Here is a 21,765-nt window from a genome sequence, read left to right on the forward strand (position 1 = left end):
GCGGCCAATGTGAGGAATGGAATGATTCATGTAACATGCATGTATCTTCTGGCCGCAGCGCAGCGGCCAAATGTATCGCAACCTAGTTCATTTAATGAAATTAAGCCGGCGGCAATGAGACAGATGAAGCCCGCCGGCTTTTGCTCTGCCTCTCCCCCCCCCCCCCCCCCCCCCCCCCCCCCCCCCCCCCCCCCCCCCCACCCTCTCTCTCCTTTTCTTATTATGGGCAGCACTCGTGTCCCCCCTCCAGAGTCGTTCGTCTCGCCAGGAAAGCAGAGCGGGGAGGCTGCAGACATTGCCTCTGCCAGCACCCTCTCTGCAAGAACGACAGGCTTCCCTGCCGCGACGAACGACTCTGGAGGGGACACGCGTGTCTCCGCCGGCAGCCCATAATAAGAGAAGGAGAGAGAGGCAGAGAAAAAGCGGCTTCATCTGCTACATTGCAGCCGGCTTAATTTCATTAAAATAACTAAGTTGCGATACGTTTGCCCCGCTGCCGCTGGGGCCAGCAGATACATTAATGTTACATGATTCATTCCCATTTCTCACATTGGCCGCAGCGCAGCGGCCACTTCGCACATTGGCCGCCAGAACCCGAAGTGGCCGGCCAGAACTAGAAGTGGCCAAACTTCGGGTTCTGGCCGTAACATATACATCAATCAGGGAGTGTAATCCTTCCATCCTCCTTCCTCCCTCTATCTCCTTCCTCCTCCTTCCAGGAATCGAACCCAGGTCAACTGCTTTGAAGGCAGCTATGCTCACCACTATACCACTAACACTACATGCTGAAGCCAGCCTAGCATGTACCATTGTGACATACCCAAGAGCAAAATGAGCTTGCTTAGGGATTTGTAGGATGTCAAAAGCAACCTCGCATACATTGGCCAGGAATCGAACCCAGGTCAACTGCTTTGAAGGCAGCTATGCTCACCACTATACCACCGACACTACATGCTGAAGCCAGCCTAGCATGTACCATTGTGATATACCCAAGAGAAAAATGAGCTTGCTTAGGGGTTTGTAGGATGTCAAAAGCCAACTCGCATACATTGGCCAGAAATCGAACCCAGGTCAACTGCTTTGAAGGCAGCTAAGCTCACCACTATACCACCAACACTACATTCTGAAGCCAGCCTAGCATGTACCATTGTGACATATCACAAACACTGGTTCGCACGACAGCAGGGGGCCCCAGCCTCTCTCACTTGCCGGGGCCCCCAAACCACCCTGCGATACCCAGAGGGAAATGTGGGTGAGCCCTGGCTCTCTCACCTCCAGGGACTTCACCCCCATCACCTCCAAACTGAATGCAAACTGCAACACACACAAATGCTTACTACCAGTTCAGGCATTTTCCTACCTCTATCTGGCCATTAGGCGCCAGTCAGCCAATCAGGTGCACTGTCATACACCCTTTGCCTGCCATACCGATTTAGCAGGATCTGCACAAATTAGCATTCAGGTGGGAGGCTTGGTTGGACGTAATCATTGATTACATCTTTTGCAGGGACCGCCGCGTGTAGGCATCTCCCACACAGTCCCCTCCCTAACCACTCACCTGTCAACCGCATCCTGGTAGCTGCAAAAACAGAAATTTAAAATCACAAACCCTGGTTCGCACGACAGCAGGGGGCCCCAGCCTCTCTCACTTGCTGGGGCCCCCAAACCACCATGCGATACCCAGAGGGAAATGTGGGCGAGCCCTGGAGGTGAGAGAGCCAGGGCTCGCCCACATTTCCCTCTGGGTATCGCATGGTGGTTTGGGGGCCCCGGCAAGTGAGAGAGGCTGGGGCCCCCTGCTGTCGTGCGAACCAGTGTTTGTGATTTTAAATTTCTGTTTTTGCAGCTACCAGGATGCGGTTGACAGATGAGTGGTTAGGGAGGGGACTGTGTGGGAGATGCCTACACGCGGCGGTCCCTGTAAAAGATGTAATCAATGATTACGTCCAACCAAGCCTCCCACCATTGTGACATACCCAAGAGCAAAATGAGCTTGCTTAGGGATTTGTAGGATGTCAAAAGCAACCTCGCATACATTGGCCAGGAATCGAACCCAGATCAGCTGCTTGGAAGGCAGCTATGCTCACAACTATACCACCAATGCTACATGCTGAAACTTATTGGAGCAGACTTACTTCTTCCCTCCAAAAGACACACATACATCCCCATAAAATAATTCAACAGCAACTGCATGCACAGTCTCTGTGGCACAATCGGTTAGCGCATTCAGCTGTTAACCTAAAGGTTGGTGGTTCGAGGAGGAGGGAGGGTGGAAGGTGGAGGGGAAAAAAATAGATCACAAGAACAAGATTAGCTCTCAAAAGAGCTGTTGTGAGGTGCTATTTTAAGAATAACAATCAGCCAGGAGCAAGCTAACAAGCTTAAAAGAGCCTAACTAATCTTTCCCTATGAGAGTCTGCCAGCAGCTTTCCCTTCACTAATTACTACAGGGACACGAACGACTATAATTGCCGGCGCTGCCTACCTTTTATAAAGGGGGAACTGGCCCCAGGAGATAGTGTAGCCTGACTGGCTACAACGGGCCTGCTGACTGTGATGTAGAGGGTCAAAGTTACCCTAATGGTGCTCTATGGGGGCGAACTGAACTTCCGGGAAAGTTCGTGTTCGCATGCGATCCACCCAAAGTTCGCCTGGAACCGTTTGCCGGCGAACCGTTCGGGCCATCTCTATTCTACACATGATTTGCTTGTAACTTACAGCAGTGTCCTCAGCAAAATTGGAAAGGATAAAGTGACCCTACAGAGAAATATGTGAAGGCTGCCATGTTTTTTTTCTTTAAAGGACCACTATCGTGAAAAAAGTAGGCAGTTAAAATCTGACCGAACCAACAGGTTTTGGGCAGTCCATCGCCTCATGAGGGATTTTCAGGGTTTTCTTTTTCAACAGCATTTCTTGAACAGCAGCAAAGTCTTAGGCCTAGTGCACACCGAGCGGTTTTTGGAGCGATCCGCCGGCCGCATCCGCCTGGAAAAACGCTTGGCTAATGTATTGCAATGGGATGGTGCACACCGGCGGTTTGAGGTTTTTGCCAAGCCGCAAACGCGCCTCCTGCTGCGCGTTTGCGGATTTCGGAAGCGTTTCGCCCTCAATGTAAAGTATAGGAAAAACACAAACCACTCTGAAAAACGCTACTTCAGAGCAGTTTTCCAGGCATTTTTGTTACAGAAGCTGTTTAGTAACAGCTTTTACTGTAACAATATGTGTAATCTGCTACACAAAAACGCTCCCAAATCCGCTAGGTATGTTTAGAAAACCTCTCTAAACATGCCTAGAATCGCTCTGAAATCAGCTCCCAAAACCGCTAGCGTATTGCGGATCTGCTAGCGGTTTTGGTGTGCACTGGGCCTTACTGACAAATTAGTGTGCAAGTGATTAGGGAGGCTGGCAGGTATCTTACTATTTTGGCAGTTAAACTGCTGGTCAGGAAATGCAGTTGAAAACAAAGAAAACCCTGAGAATCTCCCATGAGGAGATGAACTGCCCAAAACCTGTCGGTTCTGTCAGGTTTCGACGGCTTACTTTTTCCGCGATAGTGGTCCTTTAAAAAAAAAAAAAAAAACAATGCTAGTTGAGTGAAGCAACTGATCTGATATTTCTGACATTAGCAGTGTCAAAATCACACAGCCAAAACAAACCTGTAACTAGAGTGATTAAACTTTATTCAGAGCACCTGGTCTGCATACGTGTTATGGGGCAGAAGATCAGCTGGAAAACCAGGCAATATGTATTGTTTAAAAACAAGAAAAATATGTCAGCTTTCCCTCTTACCCGATCACTTGTAAGAAAACTGGCTGTCCTGTCTGAGCCAGTGTTGGATGCAAGTTGGATGGCAACAGCAATGTCTCAACATAAGGTGGGGCAACTGCTGTACAATTGTTGCTGGCTGAATATAAACTGAGCAAACCACAACGTTCTGTGGATCATATTAGAATGAAAAGGCCACAGAGGTTATAAATACATTCTTACCTCAGCAGCATTTGAAGTGAACCTACTAAGTGCTAATAATCTAGTCTGAAAGTACTTATTTGGAGTGCCAAGGTTAGCCATCACTGGCCTAGGCTATTACCCACAGGATGGGAGAGGCTACATACCCATATACAGCAATTTATAAATATAGGAAGTGTTTCTGATGCAGAAAAAAAGATCGTAAAAGTGGGTATCCTGAATAATGTTTTGCATTCTACTATATGTCACTACAGTACCAATGGATACTTCAAAAAGTTGGTGCATAAAGTAAAAAAAAAAAAGCAGTAACACATCTACATTTTTCTTTAAGGGCCCGTTTCCACTATCGCGGAAACCGCCACGATTACGCAGAGTTTCCCTGCACATGAATTGCACGGGATTCGCCTGCGATCCCGCTGACCCGGAAGAGCGGCTGCGCGTCTCGCAGACGCAGCGCCGCTAAAGTGCCCTAAGACAAGGAATTGAAGCGTGGTAATTGTATTTTTAAAAAAAAAATCTATAAGCGACCATGCTAGCTTGTTTCGAGCCTTACTATGGCTTTTCCTTTTTTTTGTAAATATCAAAACAGAGACACAATTTGTGTGTAATTAAATATATATTAACAAGAACATAACCTAATACCTGGTTAAGCATAACCATCCAGGCACACAGGAAACTGCACCGACCCATAGAGGTGTTGTCCTCCCGTTTCCTGTCTCAGTGGCCTGTGAGGTGATACATTTATATTTGGTGCTGCTAATCTGCTGTAAGATTTTAACCACTTCAGCCTTCAGTGTTTTCACCTTATGCATCTGAGCAATTTTCACATTTCAGCGCTCCTCCCATTTATTCATCACTCACTTTATCACTACTCCTCACATCTAAATGATCTATATCTAGTTTTTTTTTCGCCACCAGTTCGGCTTTTTGGGGTTGGTATTTGTTTTCAGTAATTATTTTCTGTGTATTTTAAATGGAAAAAAGAGGGGGAAAATGAAAAATACAATTTTTCTCCAATTCAATCCCCTATAGTTTTCAAATAAACAGTGATATTCTAGATAAAACACACACATTTAATTTGCCCATTTGTCCTGGTAATCCCAACATTTAAATTATGTCCCCAGTGCAATGTATGGCCATAATATATTATTTGGAAGTAAAGGTGTATTTTTTCTGTGTTGTGTTTTCACATTGTACCCTAGCAATAATTACAAGCCCTCATTTGTAAAAATAACAGTATGGCCCAGTGCACACCAAGCGGTTTTTGATGCGATCCGCCGGTCGCATCCGCCTGTCAAACCGCTTGGTTAATGTTTCTCAATGAGATGGTGCACACCGGCGGTTTGAGGATTGTATCAAACCGCAAACGTGCCTCCTGCTGCACGTTTGCGGTTTGCAGAAGCGTTTCTGCCTCAATGTAAAGGATAGGAAAAACACAAAACGCTCTGAAAAACGCTACTTCAGAGCGGTTTGCCAGGCGTTTTTGTTACAGAAGCTGTTCAGTACAGCTTTTACTGTAACAATATGTGTAATCTGCTGCACAAAAACGCAGCCAAAACCGCTAGGCATGTTTAGAAATCCGCTCTAAACATGCCTAGAATCGCTCTGAAATCTGCTCCCAAAAGCGCTAGCGTTTTGCAGATCTGCTAGCGGTTTTGGTGTGCACTGGGCCTATTATACCGTCATGACATACAGATTAAAAAAAGATGACTCCCTAAGGCAGTGGTTCCCAACCTTTCTGAAGTCGTGACACATCACGCCAAACGTTCAGATCTCCGTGTCACATCAAATACGTATAATAGAAAAATACTAATAATAGTGACAAAATGGATTTAAAAAAACACATTATCCTTAAATACCTTAAAAATAAAGCCTAGGGCCTTTCACGAATATTAATAAAAATCATTTGTTTTTCAATGAGCCACAATCTAGTTTCGGATTTAATAGTGGTAGCTGCTAATCAGTGATTGCTGCTGCTGTTGACACAGTGATAACTGCTGCTACTGGTACAATGCTAATGATAGCTGCATAGTAATTGCAGCTGGGGCCATGCTACAGTCCAAAGATCTGGTTGCCACAACCAAATAACTAAAGCTCTTTAAAACATAGCTCTTTTATTAAAAAAGTAGCATATGGAGGCTGTATCTCAGTCTGCCTTTCAACAAGCTGAACTGCCCCTAAATACATGCATCAGACACCATCACCCAAGCTAAAGCTGTGAAACCACTGTATCAGACATAATGTTCTCATTCCCACCCCGAACCTGACTAGAATTGCCCACCTCTAATATGCATAGTCTTCAAGTACAGATTGATTGTGCTAAAGGAGAGAAAAAAAAAAACAGGTACTTACATTTAGTCAGCCAGCTATGAGTCCACAACTGTTCACAAACTCCCGCTGTCAGTGCATGGAGCACTAGCTTCTGTAATCTGATCCAATCAGGGACCGGGAGGGTGATCATGTGGTCCCAAACTACATTACCCATAGTGCTACAGTGCCGTGGGGACTGTAAAATAAGAGCCAAGATAATAGGCTCAAGGGAGCATTCTGGAACCGCCCACCCCTCTACCACATCGTAGCTCTCACCAATGAGCAAGAAAGACCTATCAAAACCACCCACTCTACTAGTATACTAAGTTTTATGCTAATCACCTGCTGGGGGTGTGATGTAACATGCCCGCCCACCTGTCGCGTCCCTGTCTCAACAGCTAGCACATGATTGGATCCACCGTTGGAGGAGTGGCAGAAATACTACAGCCATCTCCTTCGTGGTTTAATGCCTACTATTGGACTCCAAAGGCAGAACGGCGACACATACCTGACGTTGCCGCGACACATGTATGTGTCGCGACACATGGGTTGGGAACCACTGCCCTAAGGTAATGATGTATGTATTCTGTTTTAAATTCTGTTACTTTGTTTCATTTTTACAAGCTTTTTATTTTTGGTACTGAATATATGAGAATAAAAAAAAAATATTGCTTTTGTTTCAGTTTGTCACTAAAAGTCAACTTGTCACGGTTAAAAGGATATCACATACGGTATATGTCATTTGATAACTATCTGGGCATCTAGCATGCCATTAATGAAGTGTCCATGTGGCTTTGGACAGGTCAATTTTTTCCACAACGTATTGTAGCCCCATACTTTGTTTGCATAGCCCCATAAGAGTCTGGACAGCAGAAAAAGGCCACAAATGTCACCATTATGGAAAGCTAACAACCAGGGCTTTTTAAAAGTGCATGTTTTGTAAGCTACCGACTTGTGTCATTTTGCTGAAACTTTCCTAAGTTTGATCATAACTTTTCAAATGACATTTTTTTTCATAATGGATTGAGTTTGTCACTACTTATTTTTTGTGACAGGGGTTCAAGCTATAACCACATCAAAATGTATTCCAAAACTCATTATGATTAAAATGAGGTCACATATGATATACGTCGTTTGATAATAAACTGGATGAAGCAATCCATCATTCTCAAGGTGCGCCTATGGCTTTTTAGCAAGCCATTTTTTTTGCACTAATTGTTACAGCAATTGTTCTTTGTTTGCATTGCTCCAGAAGAGTCAGGACATCAGAAACAGGCCGCAAATATCACCATTGTGGAAAGCTAACAACCAAGGCTATTCAAAAGTGAGTATTTTGTAAGCTACTGACTCGTAGTTGTGCTGAAACTTTCCTAAATTTGATCATAATTTTGAAAATGACATTTGTTTTCCATGATGGATTCAGTTTGTTCCTACCTATTTTTTATGTGACAGTGGCCCAAGCTATAAAACTTCAAAATTTATTCTACAACTCATTATGATTAAAATGAGGTTATACAGTAGCTCACTTGATAACCGGATGCACTGCAATCCATTATACTCATGGTGCGCCGGTTTTTTTTTTACAATTCTTTTAGATAGGGACTGGTTAGTGTTAGGAGTAGGTGGTTAGGGCTAGGCGTAATTAAAGAGGAACTCCAGTGAAAATAATGTAGTAAAAAAAAGTGCTTCATTTTTACAATAATTATGTATAAATGATTTAGTCAGTGTTTGCTCATTGTAAAATCTTTCCTCTCCCCGATTTACATTCTGACATTTATTACATTGTGACATTTTTACTGTGGGCAGGTTATGTAGCTGCTCCTAGCTGTTTTGGCTGTTAGAGACAGCTGTAAACAGCTAATTCCTGTCTGTGAACATTGTTACATTGTGGCAGTTTGCCCAGAGTACCGCGGTACTCAGAGCTTCATGTGGGAGGGGTTTCAGCACAAAATCAGTTTGTGAAAATCATCATATTTCTCATGTAAAAGGGGGTATCGGCTACTGATTGGGATAAAGTTCAATTCTAGGTTGGAGTTTCTCTTTAAGGGGTGGTTAGAGTTAGGCATAGTTAGCAGAGGGTATGGTGGGTGATAGCAGAATATCAGTTAAATTACCGATATTCTACTATAGTGGATAATAGAATATCGGTAAAATTACTGATAGTCTATTACCGTTATTTCATGCCCATTACCATCATTTTTGCACCAATTTTTCCTCACAGTGCGATTTTATAGATACGCCCTGTTTATGCCTAACACTAACTTTCCCCTATCTATGCGTAACCCCAGCCTCCCCACATAGACTGCTAACACCAATCCTCCCCAATCTATACCTAACTCTGACTATTGGGTGCCATCATAGGCACCTATGTAAAACGCCACTAATAGCAGCTATAACCGTAAATTTGGGCGCCAGAGTCGCCCGATAAAATAACGGACACCGAGACCACCCACTATAGAAACTGCAGCTATAAATTGCAGGTGTCACGGCACCCCCTATTTTTATATTTTATAGTGGCTATTTGTATAGCAGCAGTTTCTATTCTGGGTGGTCCCATCGGCCGCTATTTTATCGGGCGATTTTGGTGCTCAAATTTCCTGTTATAGCCGATTATTAGCGGTGTTTTACATGGGTGCCTATGGCGACAACCAAAGTTATCAGCGTGCAGTCTACCCAAATTTATGTGACCCCCTCGCAGCAGCTTCTGTCACCACAGAACACAGATGTGAGGTAACAGAGAACTGCTGTGAGAGAAGCACATTAATAGAGAGAGGCCACACTTGTGCCTGCAGAAAACACTGGCATTTCCCAGTACGTCAGCTCAGACAGCACCCCTAATGAGACTTGTCTCCCTCCAACACACGGACAGGAATCTGCAAAAGATTTAAATTTGCATAATAGGCGGCCCCAGTATATAAGGCATTAGTCATCAATTACCTTCAGTTCTAGTTTCCTGTCCGGACGTGTAGGAGGGAGAGGTCTCCAGGGAGCCATCTAGTCAGGCGGCTGGGGCTCTGTTGCGGAGGTTTTCCTGGGCAGTCCGCTTCAGGGGGAGCGGTGTGGAGCCTAGCAGCACTTAGGAGGCTTCTCCTAGGAAGGCGGCGTTTTTATGCGTGCAGGGGCACGCAATGGAAACTTCCGATGCGGAAATCCGGAAGTGGTCACGACGCTGGCGTCCCACGTGACCCGGAAGTGCAGCAGGCGGCAGGGGCCGCGGCGGTGAGCTGCTTCAGCTGGGGATTATGCAAATTCTTCAGGAGCAGGTATTTTAGCCTCTCAAATCCTGGTCTCAGATGTGTTGTAAGCTGGGATCATGGAGGACGCTGTAGGACCCTCTCCAGCATGATCTGTGGAGTCTGGCTCCGAAACCCCTCTGGCAAGTGGTTATATGCACACTGCTTAGCTAGCTTTTCTATGACTTATTTCATGGGGGTTCTTGGCTAATTTAGATTTGTTTGTTTGTGTTTTAGCCCAAAAGATCTGATAAATCGAGTGCGCACTCCAGTCAGGACAAACGCACAGACACCAAGGTTGAGAAAAAATGTGCTATCTGCAACAATCGCATTTCTTCTTCCTCCTCTAAGAAATTATGCCAATATTGCACTGATAAGATTGTAAAGAATGAGTCTCCTGCTGTGTTTAAAGACTTGATGGGCTGGATGAGAGCAGAAATGTCTACTGCTATTAAGGAGATAAAGGATTCGGCTATGAGCACTGCTTCTACCTCTAATATTTCTACTATGCCTGTTGTGTTGCCTGTGGATCCTATTGCAAACATTTCTGGAATAGTTGTTACGAATCCTCCTGCTGCTGCTATGTCTCCAGCTGGATCAGGTGCCGCCCTTCCTATTCCTCTGGGAACTAAGAGAAAGAGGTCGGGGGAAGATTTGGGTGAATCTGAACTATCAGAGGGAGAGATTTCTGCATTTGAGGAAATTTCTGAGGAGGAGGCAGTGATTAAGGGAAGCAGACCACATAGGTTTGCCTTCTCTCCTGAGCTTATGAAAGACTTTATTGCTGCCATGCATAAAACAATGGGTATAAAGAGCAGAGATCCTTGACAGCCCTTGATCAGATGTATGAAAGTTTGACGGATCCCCAATCTCAATTTATCCCTGTTCATTCCTCTCTGAAGTCCGTGATTAAGAGAGAATGGGATAGTCCTGAGAAAAGAGCCTTTTGGCCTAGATCTATGTCTAGTCGCTATCCTTTTAATCCGGATGACCAGGCTTTTTGGGGACCTCCGCCTAAGCTAGATCCGTCATTATCAAGGGTTTCAAGGAAGACTGACTTGTTGTTTGAAGATTTTGGCAATCTTAGGGATCCCATTGACAAGAAAATGGACAATATCCTTCGTAGGGCCTGGGAATCATCGTCATTAACATTTAAGCCGGCAGTGGCTTCCACCGCAGTAGGGGGATCTTTGAAAACATGGCTCTTGGATGTACAATCCAAGATTGCCTCAGGTGTACCGAGAGAGGAGATACTTAACGACTTCCCAAATCTGTTTAATGCTACGGACTATCTCACTGATGCTGCTGATGACACTGTGAAATTAACTGCAAGAACAACTGCTTTAGTAAATTCCGCTAGAAGAGGGGTTTGGGTAAAGACTTGGGGGGGTGATAATTCCTCTAAATCAAGACTTTGTGGCATTCCCTGTGAAGGGGGTCTTTTGTTTGGGTCAAAACTTGATGAGACCTTAGATAGAACCGCTGACACTAAGAAAAACTTCCCCACTAAGAGAAGGTCCTTTCAATACAAACGGTCCTTTCGCGGGCCCCCAAAGTCAGAATCCAATGAGCGTCCCACCACCTCCAGAAAGAGGTGGGCTCCTTACAGAAACCAGAGAGGGAAGCCCAATCCCCCCTCAACTAGCAAGACTACAAAACAATGACATCAGGCTTCCAGTGGGAGGGAGGTTAGCCCACTTTTACGAAATATGGCATCAGTACTTCACAAACCCATGGCTTCTGCACATTGTCCTGGAAGGATACAAAATAGAGTTCGAAATGTTACCTCCCCAAAGATTCTTTGCCACTCCTCTGCCATTAGGACATACAAAACAACTAGCCCTTCAGGCCGAAGTAAAATCCTTGCTTCTCAAAAGGGTAATTCGGGAGGTCCCCTCATGTCAAAGGGGTCGGGGGTTTTTACTCTCCAGTATTTCTTGTTCCAAAGTCACAAGGAGGCTTTCGCTTCATTCTCAACTTAAAAGGTCTAAACAAGTCAGTAAAGTACAGGAAGTTCAGAATGAACAACATTATTTCTGTGATTCATCTTTTACAGAAGGACAGTTTCCTTGCATCTCTGGACCTGAAAGATGCGTACCTGCATATTCCCATTCATCTCTCCTCTCAGCAATTCCTCAGATTTGCAGTCCAGTTGGACGGAAAGGTAAGACATTTTCAATTTAATGCTCTTCCTTTTGGGCTATCCTCTGCGCCCTGGTTATTTACTAAAGTCATGTCAGAGGTCTTAGTAGTTCTAAGACTGAAGTCTGTTAATGTTATTGCCTATTTGGATGACTTATTGCTTTGGGGTTCCTCTGAGAGGTTACTGTATGCCCATTTGGACTCATGTCTCTCATTCCTTCAGTCCCTGGGTTGGCTTGTCAACTGGGAGAAATCCTCTCTGACCCCTTGTCAATCTATGGAATATCTAGGGTTCAACATTGACACTGTTAATGAAAGAATTTTTCTGACTGATAAGAAGATTTCTTCTATACTAAATACTGTTCCTTCTTTTCAGAAATCAAGATCAGTCTCGCTGAGAAGGGCCATGGCCATATTGGGTCACTTAACAGCCTCATTCCCGGCAGTTCAGTGGGGCCAGCTCCACTCAAGGGAATTACAAGTGTGGATTCTAAAGAACTGGAACAGGAGGTCAAGTTCCCTAGACAAGGCGGTGATGATTCCCCACAGTATCAAGGTATCCTTGATGTGGTGGCAGATCAAGAAGCATCTATCCGTGGGTCGTCTCTGGAATTATCCATCTCAGACGACGATAACGACGGATGCCAGTGCGTGGGGATGGGGGGCCCACATGGACTTTCGACCAGCTCAGGGTCAGTGGTCAGACCAGATGAAATCAAGCTCCTCCAACAGCAGGGAGCTCGAAGCAGTATGGCAGGCCTTACAGTTTTTCAGCAGCCAGATCCAGGGCCATCATGTTCTAATAAGATCAGACAACAGCAGTGTGGTGGCTTATGTGAACCGTCAAGGAGGAACAAGGAGTCACCTGCTGTGGTGCCAATCGGGTCGCATTCTCAGATGGGCGGAAGCAAATCTGGAATCGTTGAGGGCAGTCCACTTGAAAGGGACCTCAAATCACCTGGCAGACTTGTTGAGTCGGAAAGCTTTGGATCAGAACGAATGGTCAGTCAATCCTCAGATTCTTCTGGAAATTACATCTCATTGGGGATGTCCGGAGATAGACTTATTCGTAAGGAAAGAGAATGCCAGGTGTCGGAAGTTCTGTTCCCTCCACCCGAAAGACAATCCTTGGGCAGTGGACGCCTTCTCAGTGAATTGGGGCTTCCATTTGATGTATGCGTTTCCTCCAATACCTCTGTTATCCAGGGTTTTGAACAAGATTATACAGGACCAAGCACGAGTTATTCTGATTGCGCCATTCTGGCCAAAGAGACCCTGGTTCACGTTACTTCAAGCCTTGAGGGTATCAGAACCAATCAATCTTCCTCCTCATCCGGAGCTTCTGTCTCAGGGGCCATTCTTTCATCAAAATCCGGAGCTTCTGCATCTTACGGCATGGAACCTGAATGGGGATTGTTAAAGGCAAGAGGTTTCTCAGATGAGTTGGCTGGCACTTTAATCCAGAGTAGGAAGAAGGTGACTCGTCAGATCTATCAAAAAACCTGGAAGATCTTTAATGAGTGGTGTGTTGAGAGATCAATGGTCAACAATTCCCTGGCTTCAGTCCTGGAATTTTTACAATCTGGGTTCCAGAAGGGGCTCAGTACCAGCACCCTAAAAGTCCAGACGTCTGCTCTGAGCGTTTTCCTGGAGAGAAGATTAGCCCAGGAGGAGTTGGTTATACGTTTCTTTGAGGCATTAAAGAGAATTAAGCCTGTGGTGAGAACAAGGATACCTCCTTGGGACTTGAATATTGTGTTGCAAGGTTTATGTAAACCTCCATTTGAACCTTTAGAACAAGCATCTGATAAGTTTTTATCCTTAAAGACATCATTCCTCTTGGCAATCACAACCGCAAGAAGATTGGGAGAGTTGCAGGCCCTATCCATAAAAGAGCCGTATTGTGTGGTCTCAGAGGATAGGATCACCCTACGATTGGACATTGCATTTCTGCCTAAAGTAGTATCTAAGTTTCACAGATCGCAAGAATTGTTCATTCCTTCCTTTTGTGATAATCCAGCGAATGACAAAGAAAGGACGCTTCATTGTTTAGATGTTCGGAGATGCTTGCTTCAATACCTGGAAAGGACTAAATCCTGGAGGAAGACTGAGGCAATGTTTGTAATCTTCTCAGGGAATGCCAGGGGAAGTAAAGCTTCTAAACCAACACTTGCAAGATGGATCAAACAAGCGATTACTGAAGCTTATCAAATACAGGGCAGGCAGCTGTCCTTCCCAGTAAAAGCACATTCCACGAGAGCTGTATCAACTTCATGGGCAGAGAGGGCAGGAGCCTCGATAGAACAGATATGCAGGGCAGCAACCTGGTCCAGCCAGAACACGTTCGTGAAGCACTATAGGCTTAATGTTTTGGCTAATTCTGACCTATCCTTTGGCAGAAAAGTTCTGCAGGCTGTAGTCCCTCCCTGAATTTATATATCGTGTATATCGTCTCATTAGGGGTGCTGTCTGAGCTGACGTACTGGGAAAGACCAAATTACTTACGGTAACGTCTTTTCCAGTAGTCGCGAAGACAGCACCCCTACAACCCACCCTGGGTATAAAAAAAAAAATAAAAAATTTTGGATTAAAGATTATATGAGCATTATTACGGTGTCCGTATCTTTTGTATAGAACTGAAGGTAATTGATGACTAATGCCTTATATACTGGGGCCGCCTATTATGCAAATTTAAATCTTTTGCAGATTCCTGTCCGTGTGTTGGAGGGAGACAAGTCTCATTAGGGGTGCTGTCTTCGCGACTACTGGAAAAGACGTTACCGTAAGTAATTTGGTCTTTTCCCATGGTCAATTTCTTCGTGTCCTTTTCGCGTTGTGCATGCATCATCCACCATAGACTGCTGGCACCTGCTAGCAGTCTGAGGATTGTACGCACATTATGATTTCATGTGGTACAAGATCATATTTTTTTTTTCTTTTGCATTGCGCAAAATCATATGCATTTTTCAGCAAAGCTTGACAATTTAACTAACATAGTTACTTGTTTTTATGAATGATGACTGTTATTACTGGCTGTAACAGGCATCAATCAAATATAAGCTAACTACCGACATGAAGATGGATTGACTAACAGCAATCGTTAACTGATCCATCATCACTAACATGGTAGCAAAGGCGCAAATGCTAGTTTCAGTGGCGGGCAATGGGGATCTGAGCGATTGGTCGCTCAGTAATCCATCATGGCGTCCGCAAACGTCGCATGTCGCTGAACATCGTTTAACTAATTTTTGTTAAATATTTGCGACATCCAAAAAACAATCATTTATTGTGAAGAAGTCGCCCCTCGCAAAACAGTTGCAAACATTGCATTGTGGGTACGGACCTCCAGCCACACTTACTGGTTCACGGGACCTCATGATCCCTTGCACCTATCATTTAACTTGAGAGGAAATGAACATATATATATTTTTTTTTCTTTACTTTTTACTTTAAACATTAAAATGTTTTTTGGTTTTTTTTTTCTTTTTTTTTCTTTTATTTATCAATGAACACTGTGTCTAGCAGAGACAGCAGGGACAGTGTTCATTGAAGGACTGGAGGACACTGATTGGCCAAGGGATGACAGGATCCCTTGGACTAATCACTGCAGCCTGAAGGGTTAAGGGCTCACATGACACATTGGACCAATCAATGCTGGGGTCACAAGTATGCGCTCACGTATATTGCAGGACTTTTCAGGAAGTAATGACTTCCTGTATGCGGTGGTTTACAATGATCGTTGTTACATTGCCGCTTTGGGGGGCTCTGATATGTATGTGTAGTACAGCTAAGAAATAGAAAATTAGTAGCACAGATATGAGTTTCATATTGTTTCCAGTACAGAAAGAGTTAAACTTCCCTTGTTATCTATGCAATAGAGCTTCTCTGAGCTCTCCGACCCAACTAGGGTAGGAGAGGGTGCTATTTTCTGAAGCACTTATACATCAAAGAAAGAGTGAAAGGCAACTTCAGATAAGATTTTACTGAATGGGCGTTCAAAAGGTCATTCGCCTCAGTATCGTAGTTTAAAATACAGTGTGTGGTTTGTAATTGCAAATATGACAGAATGATGCAGTCTTATTAAAAAAAAATCTATATTCCTGAAAATAGACATATGAGACTCTTTTCTTTGCTACTAATGTTCTATTATTTATCTGTACTACGATAATAGCAAGGAGAAAAATGGAGGCACTGAGCTTGCAAAAGATATACCTTTAATCCACGGTGGGAAGACACATCAGGGTATACAGTGGGGGTGAGGGAGGCCTGACAGCTGTTTCGCTTTAAGACAAAGCTTCCTCAGAGGCCAAAGCCTCTGAGGAAGCTTTGTCTTAAAGCAAAACAGCTGTCAGGCCTCCCTCACCCCCACTGTATACCCTGATGTGTCTTCCCACCGTGGATTAAAGGTATATCTTTTGCAAGCTCAGTGCCTCCATTTTTCTCCTTGCTATTATCACAGTGCTTTGTTCTGAGGTGCACGTGCATGCTATGAATACAGAATCCGGTGAAGCTGACCTGTGCCTTGCTGTTGACATCTAGTGCCAATCTTTTCGTCTCATTGTTGTGCAATTTATCTGTACTACACATACAATTCATACAATATCATAATTTCTTTTTCACTTCAGTCTCACTTTAAATGCGTCTTTAGTGAGTAGCTTATGGCAATAGAGGAAAGGATTGCAGTGATAGCCTCAGTTTGAGATTTTATCATCTAGGTTTCAACGAGAGGGTTTTTCCTCTTGTTGTTTTGTTATCTTGAATCCATACACAGTCATTCCCATGTCAAGCATAAACTGCCTGTGTACTGTTTATGAGATTTAAACATCTAGGATTTTTATTATCCCTTATCGCTACATTTTTATTATCCCTTATCGCTACATGGTCATTCCCATGCCAGATATAAACCACCTCTACACTGCTGAGATTTTAACATCTAGGTTTTAACAAGAGGGTTTTTCTCACACTTTTAATCTTAAATCAGTAAATGGTCATTTCTATGCAGAACATAAACCGCACTGATGCAAAATGCAGCATGTTGAGGTAACCAGTAAATATTCCAGAGGAGGACCTAAGCGCAAGTGTTTCACTCTTTGTTTTCTGTGGTTTCAACCTGCCTGTAGAGTTCTTACATTGCTCTCAGCCGAGTCCGAGTGTGGCGATCCCCTGATACTGCTGAGGAGCTGAGGCCATACATATGCTTGTACAGTTTTTTCTTCCTTTTCTGCGGGGAATATTGTGCTGAAAATGTTTGCTGACTGCTCTGCAGCACAAACCTGTTTTTCATTAGATTGTTAACAGATTTACAGCTGCAGGGCTAAGAGGAAGTGTTACTCATATGTTAGCGATGAAGGTGAATGTGTGATGGAAGCTTGCACTTCTGTTTTGTTTGGTCTTGTGGTTACTAATTGCTTTATGATTTCAGTGAAACTGATAATTATTTTATCGGGAAGTGATATTTTCTTTAATTGACAGTAGTTATATATAGATATGTATCAGAATGTATGCTGAGTTTATGACTACTCTTTTATACTGGGATAATTGACATATTTATTCAGTTTAATTATTCAAATATAATCCCAATCCTTAGAGAGTAAAACAATTTCTTCACGTTAAAGGAAACCTGAGGTGAAAATAAATTGATGAGATAAACAATTGTATCTATCCTACTCTACAAATTGACCCTTTTTATACTCCTGCAGTTTAATTTTCTGTGGATCAGCTAAGAAAATAAAGTTTAAGGTTGTATTGTCTCATATGCTGACACAGTCTTTCAGTGTTCCAGAAGCTAAAATATATGAACTACTGGACTTTTTTTATCTATCCTCTGCTCTCAGAAGCCTTCTCTGCCAGGAAATGGATTTATGGCTGTAATTCAGTGAGGGTTACACTATAGTCTGACTTGCTTGCTCTTACACACGCTACATGGATGTTGCTCGATGGGTATTGAGACCGAATCTCTTGGGCGACCTCACTGGACAGTGTTTTGTTGCAGTGGAGGCGGAGGTGACGTCATATGGCCGGCAGGGTTAGTGAGAAGAACAAAGCTTTCAGCCAAATCAATCCATCAGCAGCCTTCAGAAGTCAGGGGCTGCTGTCGATATGCTGGATTATCAGACGTGGCTGTCATTATTGACTGTCTCAGCTAAGTTTAATCTAGTGTGTGCACGGGCCCCTTAGTCCTGACTCGAGAAAACTGTCTTCCAGGCAGAAAATGGAGGAAAAAAGTAACAGTCAAGTTATTTGTATGCTTAGCACTGTACATACACAGGTATATCTCATCATGTCACATGTCGCCTCGGGTATCCTTTAATAAAAAGCAATAATAAAATTTGTCATAAACAGCAGTCACTCCGCTACTGCAATGTATAGTTATTAAAAAATGTCCATACTTTTACGTGCTACCAGTTGAATGATGGAACTCTGTATGCTCAACCAAACTCCAGCCCTCCAAGAGGCTTCACTGAGGTACTGAGGGGAAGTTTACCCTTCAAGTTCCACATTGGTTGCTCTTTGCTGGATGTACCAGCCGTCACATCACTAGTCATTCTTTTGTTATTTTATTTGTACTGTTGGATTGTTATTGGATTGTTTGTCGGATTGTCTTCTACTGTTAGGTACAGCCTGTTTTTTTGTTTTGTTTTTCTTTTAAATCTGGTCATGTGTTTTGGAGCTGTCAACACGAAGAAATACCTGTAATAAGCTGTTTTGTCGGGGCTGTAGGCCGACATGGCAGCGGTGTAACTGAAGTGAACAAAGCACAGACAGAGCCGTTTTTGGAAAATCACAGCCCGCAGCTCTAACAGCCTATGGAATCGGAAATGAATACTTTAAAATTGATTTATATGATATCAGCTAATCAAGGAGCTCATGCACAGATTAAAATACAAGCTCTGAAACTGAGGGCTATGCAGGACTAGGATGACATGTCTAGATCTACTCTTGGATAACAAAACCATAACTGAGCATAGCTCAACCATTCACCTTTGAAATGCTTTTTATTTACTTGATCTCAGTGATTAGTCTTGTGATTTCCCTTAAAGGGAAGCTGAGGTGAGAGAGATATGGAAACCAACATATTTGCTTTTAAAGAAACCAAAGTTCCTGGCTTTCCCGCTGATCCTCTAATACTTATAGCCCTCGTATGCTCTCACCTAAGGTTCCCTTAAAGTAATCCTACTACTCCCGCACTTAAAGGGAATGTCCAAGCAAAATAAAAAAATGAGTTTCACGTACCTGGGGCTTCTACCTGCCCCATGCAGCCATCCTGTGCCCTTGTAGTCACTTACTGCTGCTCCAGTCCCCCGCTGGCAGCTTGCCGACCTCGGAGGTCGGCGGGACGCATTGCGTACATTTTTACGCATTCCCGCTAGTGCAGGAACATTAACACATACATTTTTACGCATTACTGGTTTAATGCGTAAAAATTTACGCATTGAACCAGTAACGCATAAAAATGTATGTGTTAATGTTCCTGCACTAGCGGGAATGCGTAAAAATTTACGCAATGCAGCCCCCGACCTCCGAGGTCGGCAAGCTGCCTGCAGGGGACTGGAGCAGCAGTGAGTGACTACAAGGGCACAGGATGGCTGCATGGGGCAGGTAGAAGCCCCAGGTAAGTGAAACTCATTTTTTTATTTTGCTTGGACATTCCCTTTAAAATAACCCAAATCTGTACTGCACAGAGCCTTGGTGTCCAGTCTGCAGCCCAGAGTGTGCAAATCATGATGGCAGCACAATCCCAAGATCTGGTAACTGCTAGCTAGGCCCTATTATTCTCTGTGAAATCTTATGGTTTTTGCACTGCAGCAAAATTAGGATTTTCTTTAACCTGGCCTACTAATCTAACCAGCACGTAGAACAGTAAACAAACTGATGTCCTATATGCTGGTTAGATTGGTAGGCCAAATTAAAGAAAATCCTAATTTTGCTGCAGTGCAATAACCATACAATATTAATATCTTCCTGATTAAAACAATAAATACAAGGACACCTGACGTCAGATGAATACGGGAGCTGCCATTTTCATTGCCTTATAATCAATGCCAGTTGCCTGGCTGTCATGCTGCGCTTGTGGCTTTAGCTGTTTTTGAGTCACACACCTGTAACAAGCATGCATCTAGTGGACTCAGCCCAGAGTTACAGCTTCTAATCTGCATGCTGATTGTGGTCTAGCGGATTAAAGTGTGAGAGGCAGAACATCAGCACAGAAGTGCATTTATAGGGGAATGAAGGTGGGAGCCTCGGTATTCCTCACACTTCAGGTTCCCTTTAAAGGGATACTGAACGCTCTCTGTAAAAACTGACTTACCTGGGGCTTTCTCCAGCCCATCGTAGCCCGCGAGGCCCCCTGGTGTCTTCCTGGCTCTGCTCCTGGTCCCGCTGAGGGCTTTGGTAACGCGCTGACTTTGGGTAAAGTCGCCCGTGCGCGCAGCAGTCACATCATCATGCCAGCTGCCATAAAAGCCCTGTGCATGCGCGATTCAGTCTTTAGAGAACCGCACAGGGCTCTAATGGCGGCTGGCACGTTGATGCGACGGCATGCGTTGACATTAGTCCTCAATCTCTTCTTTGCGTTGTAGTTATCTTCTCTCCTGGGCCCATCAACTTTTTCTCCTGAGTTTTTTCTCCTAGGAGATATTTTTTTAAATTCTATTTACAGTAACTTTTCAGCACTTTGCAATTTGAAAAAGTACCAAAAATTAAGGGAAAAAGAACCAGGGCTGTGGAGTCGGTACAAAAATCTTCCGACTCAACTCCTCGGTTTATGAAACCACAGACTCCAACTCCGGGTATCCAAAATGGCTCAGACTTCTCGCCTCCAACTCCTTAGTCTAATACATAAGCTGGCCACTAACGGTCCAATTTCTAGCGAAAAATCCTTCGAGCGATCAGAAATTCTGATCGGATTGGTTGTAAATAATCTCCATTAGTGGACACAATCGATTATGAACGAGTGAAAAAAATGTCGCCCAAATCAATTTGGATTTTCTTGGTGGTCGTGAATAGAGTTGGGCCGAACGGTTCGCGCGAACGTAGGTGGTTCGCGTGCGGGTACCGCACGCGAACCTTTTGCGGAAGAAGTTCGGTTCGCCCCATAATGCACTGAGGGTCAACTTTGACCCTCTACATCACAGTCAGCAGGCCCAGTGTAGCCAATTAGGCTACACTAGCCCCTGGAGCCCCACCCCCCCTTATATAAGGCAGGCAGCGGCGGCCATTACGGCCACTCGTGTGCCTGCATTAGTGAGAGTAGGGCGAGCTGCTGCAGTCTCTCATATAGGGAAAGATTAGTTAGGCTTAACTTCTTCCTGGCTGCATACCTGTTCTGTTCAGTGAGCCCTCAGCCCACTGCATACCTGTTCAGTGATCCTGCCACTGCATACCTGTTCAGTGATCCTGCCACTGCATACCTGTTCAGTGATCCTGCCACTGCATACCTGTTCTGTTCAGTGAGCCCTCAGCCCACTGCATACCTGTACTGTGATCCTGCCACTCCATACCTGTTCAGTGATCCTGCCACTGCATACCTGTTCTGTTCAGTGAGCCCTCAGCCCACTGCATACCTGTACTGTGATCCTGCCACTCCATACCTGTTCAGTGATCCTGCCACTGCATACCTGTTCAGTGATCCTGCCACTGCATACCTGTTCAGTGATCCTGCCACTGCATACCTGTTCAGTGATCCTGCCACTGCATACCTGTTCTGTGAACCCGCCACTGTATACCTGTTCTGTTCAGTGGACCCGCCACTGTATACCTGTTCTGTGAACCCGCCACTGTATACCTGTTCTGTTCAGTGGACCCGCCACTGTATACCTGTTCTGTTCAGTGGACCCGCCACTGTATACCTGTTCTGTTCAGTGGACCCGCCACTGTATACCTGTTCAGTGAACCCGCCACTGCATACCTGTTGTGTTCAGTGAACCTGCCACTGCATACCTGTTCTTTGAACCCGCCACTGTATACCTGTTCTGTTCAGTGGACCCGCCACTGTATACCTGTTCAGTGAACCCGCCACTGTATACCTGTTCTGTTCAGTGGACCCGCCACTGTATACCTGTTTAGTGAACACGCCACTGCATACCTATTGTGTTCAGTGATCCTGCCACTGCAT

At 44.4% G+C, this 21,765-nt stretch overlaps 1 protein-coding gene across 1 annotated transcript in view; it reads left to right on the forward strand.

The window, feature by feature from the left end:
• The first annotated feature begins 6,399 nt into the window (after positions 1 to 6,399).
• The window catches only part of TADA1 (transcriptional adaptor 1), a 41,859-nt gene continuing 26,493 nt past the window's right edge, over positions 6,400 to 21,765 (forward strand). Inside the window, exons 1-2 of the mRNA XM_068242626.1 lie at positions 6,400 to 6,845; positions 7,529 to 7,600. Coding sequence (XP_068098727.1) covers positions 6,682 to 6,845; positions 7,529 to 7,600 — 236 coding nt within the window. The 5' untranslated portion in view covers positions 6,400 to 6,681. The remainder of the gene's footprint in view (positions 6,846 to 7,528; positions 7,601 to 21,765) is intronic.

Source organism: Hyperolius riggenbachi, chromosome 6, assembly GCF_040937935.1.
Source record: "Hyperolius riggenbachi isolate aHypRig1 chromosome 6, aHypRig1.pri, whole genome shotgun sequence".
NCBI lineage: Eukaryota > Metazoa > Chordata > Amphibia > Anura > Hyperoliidae > Hyperolius > Hyperolius riggenbachi.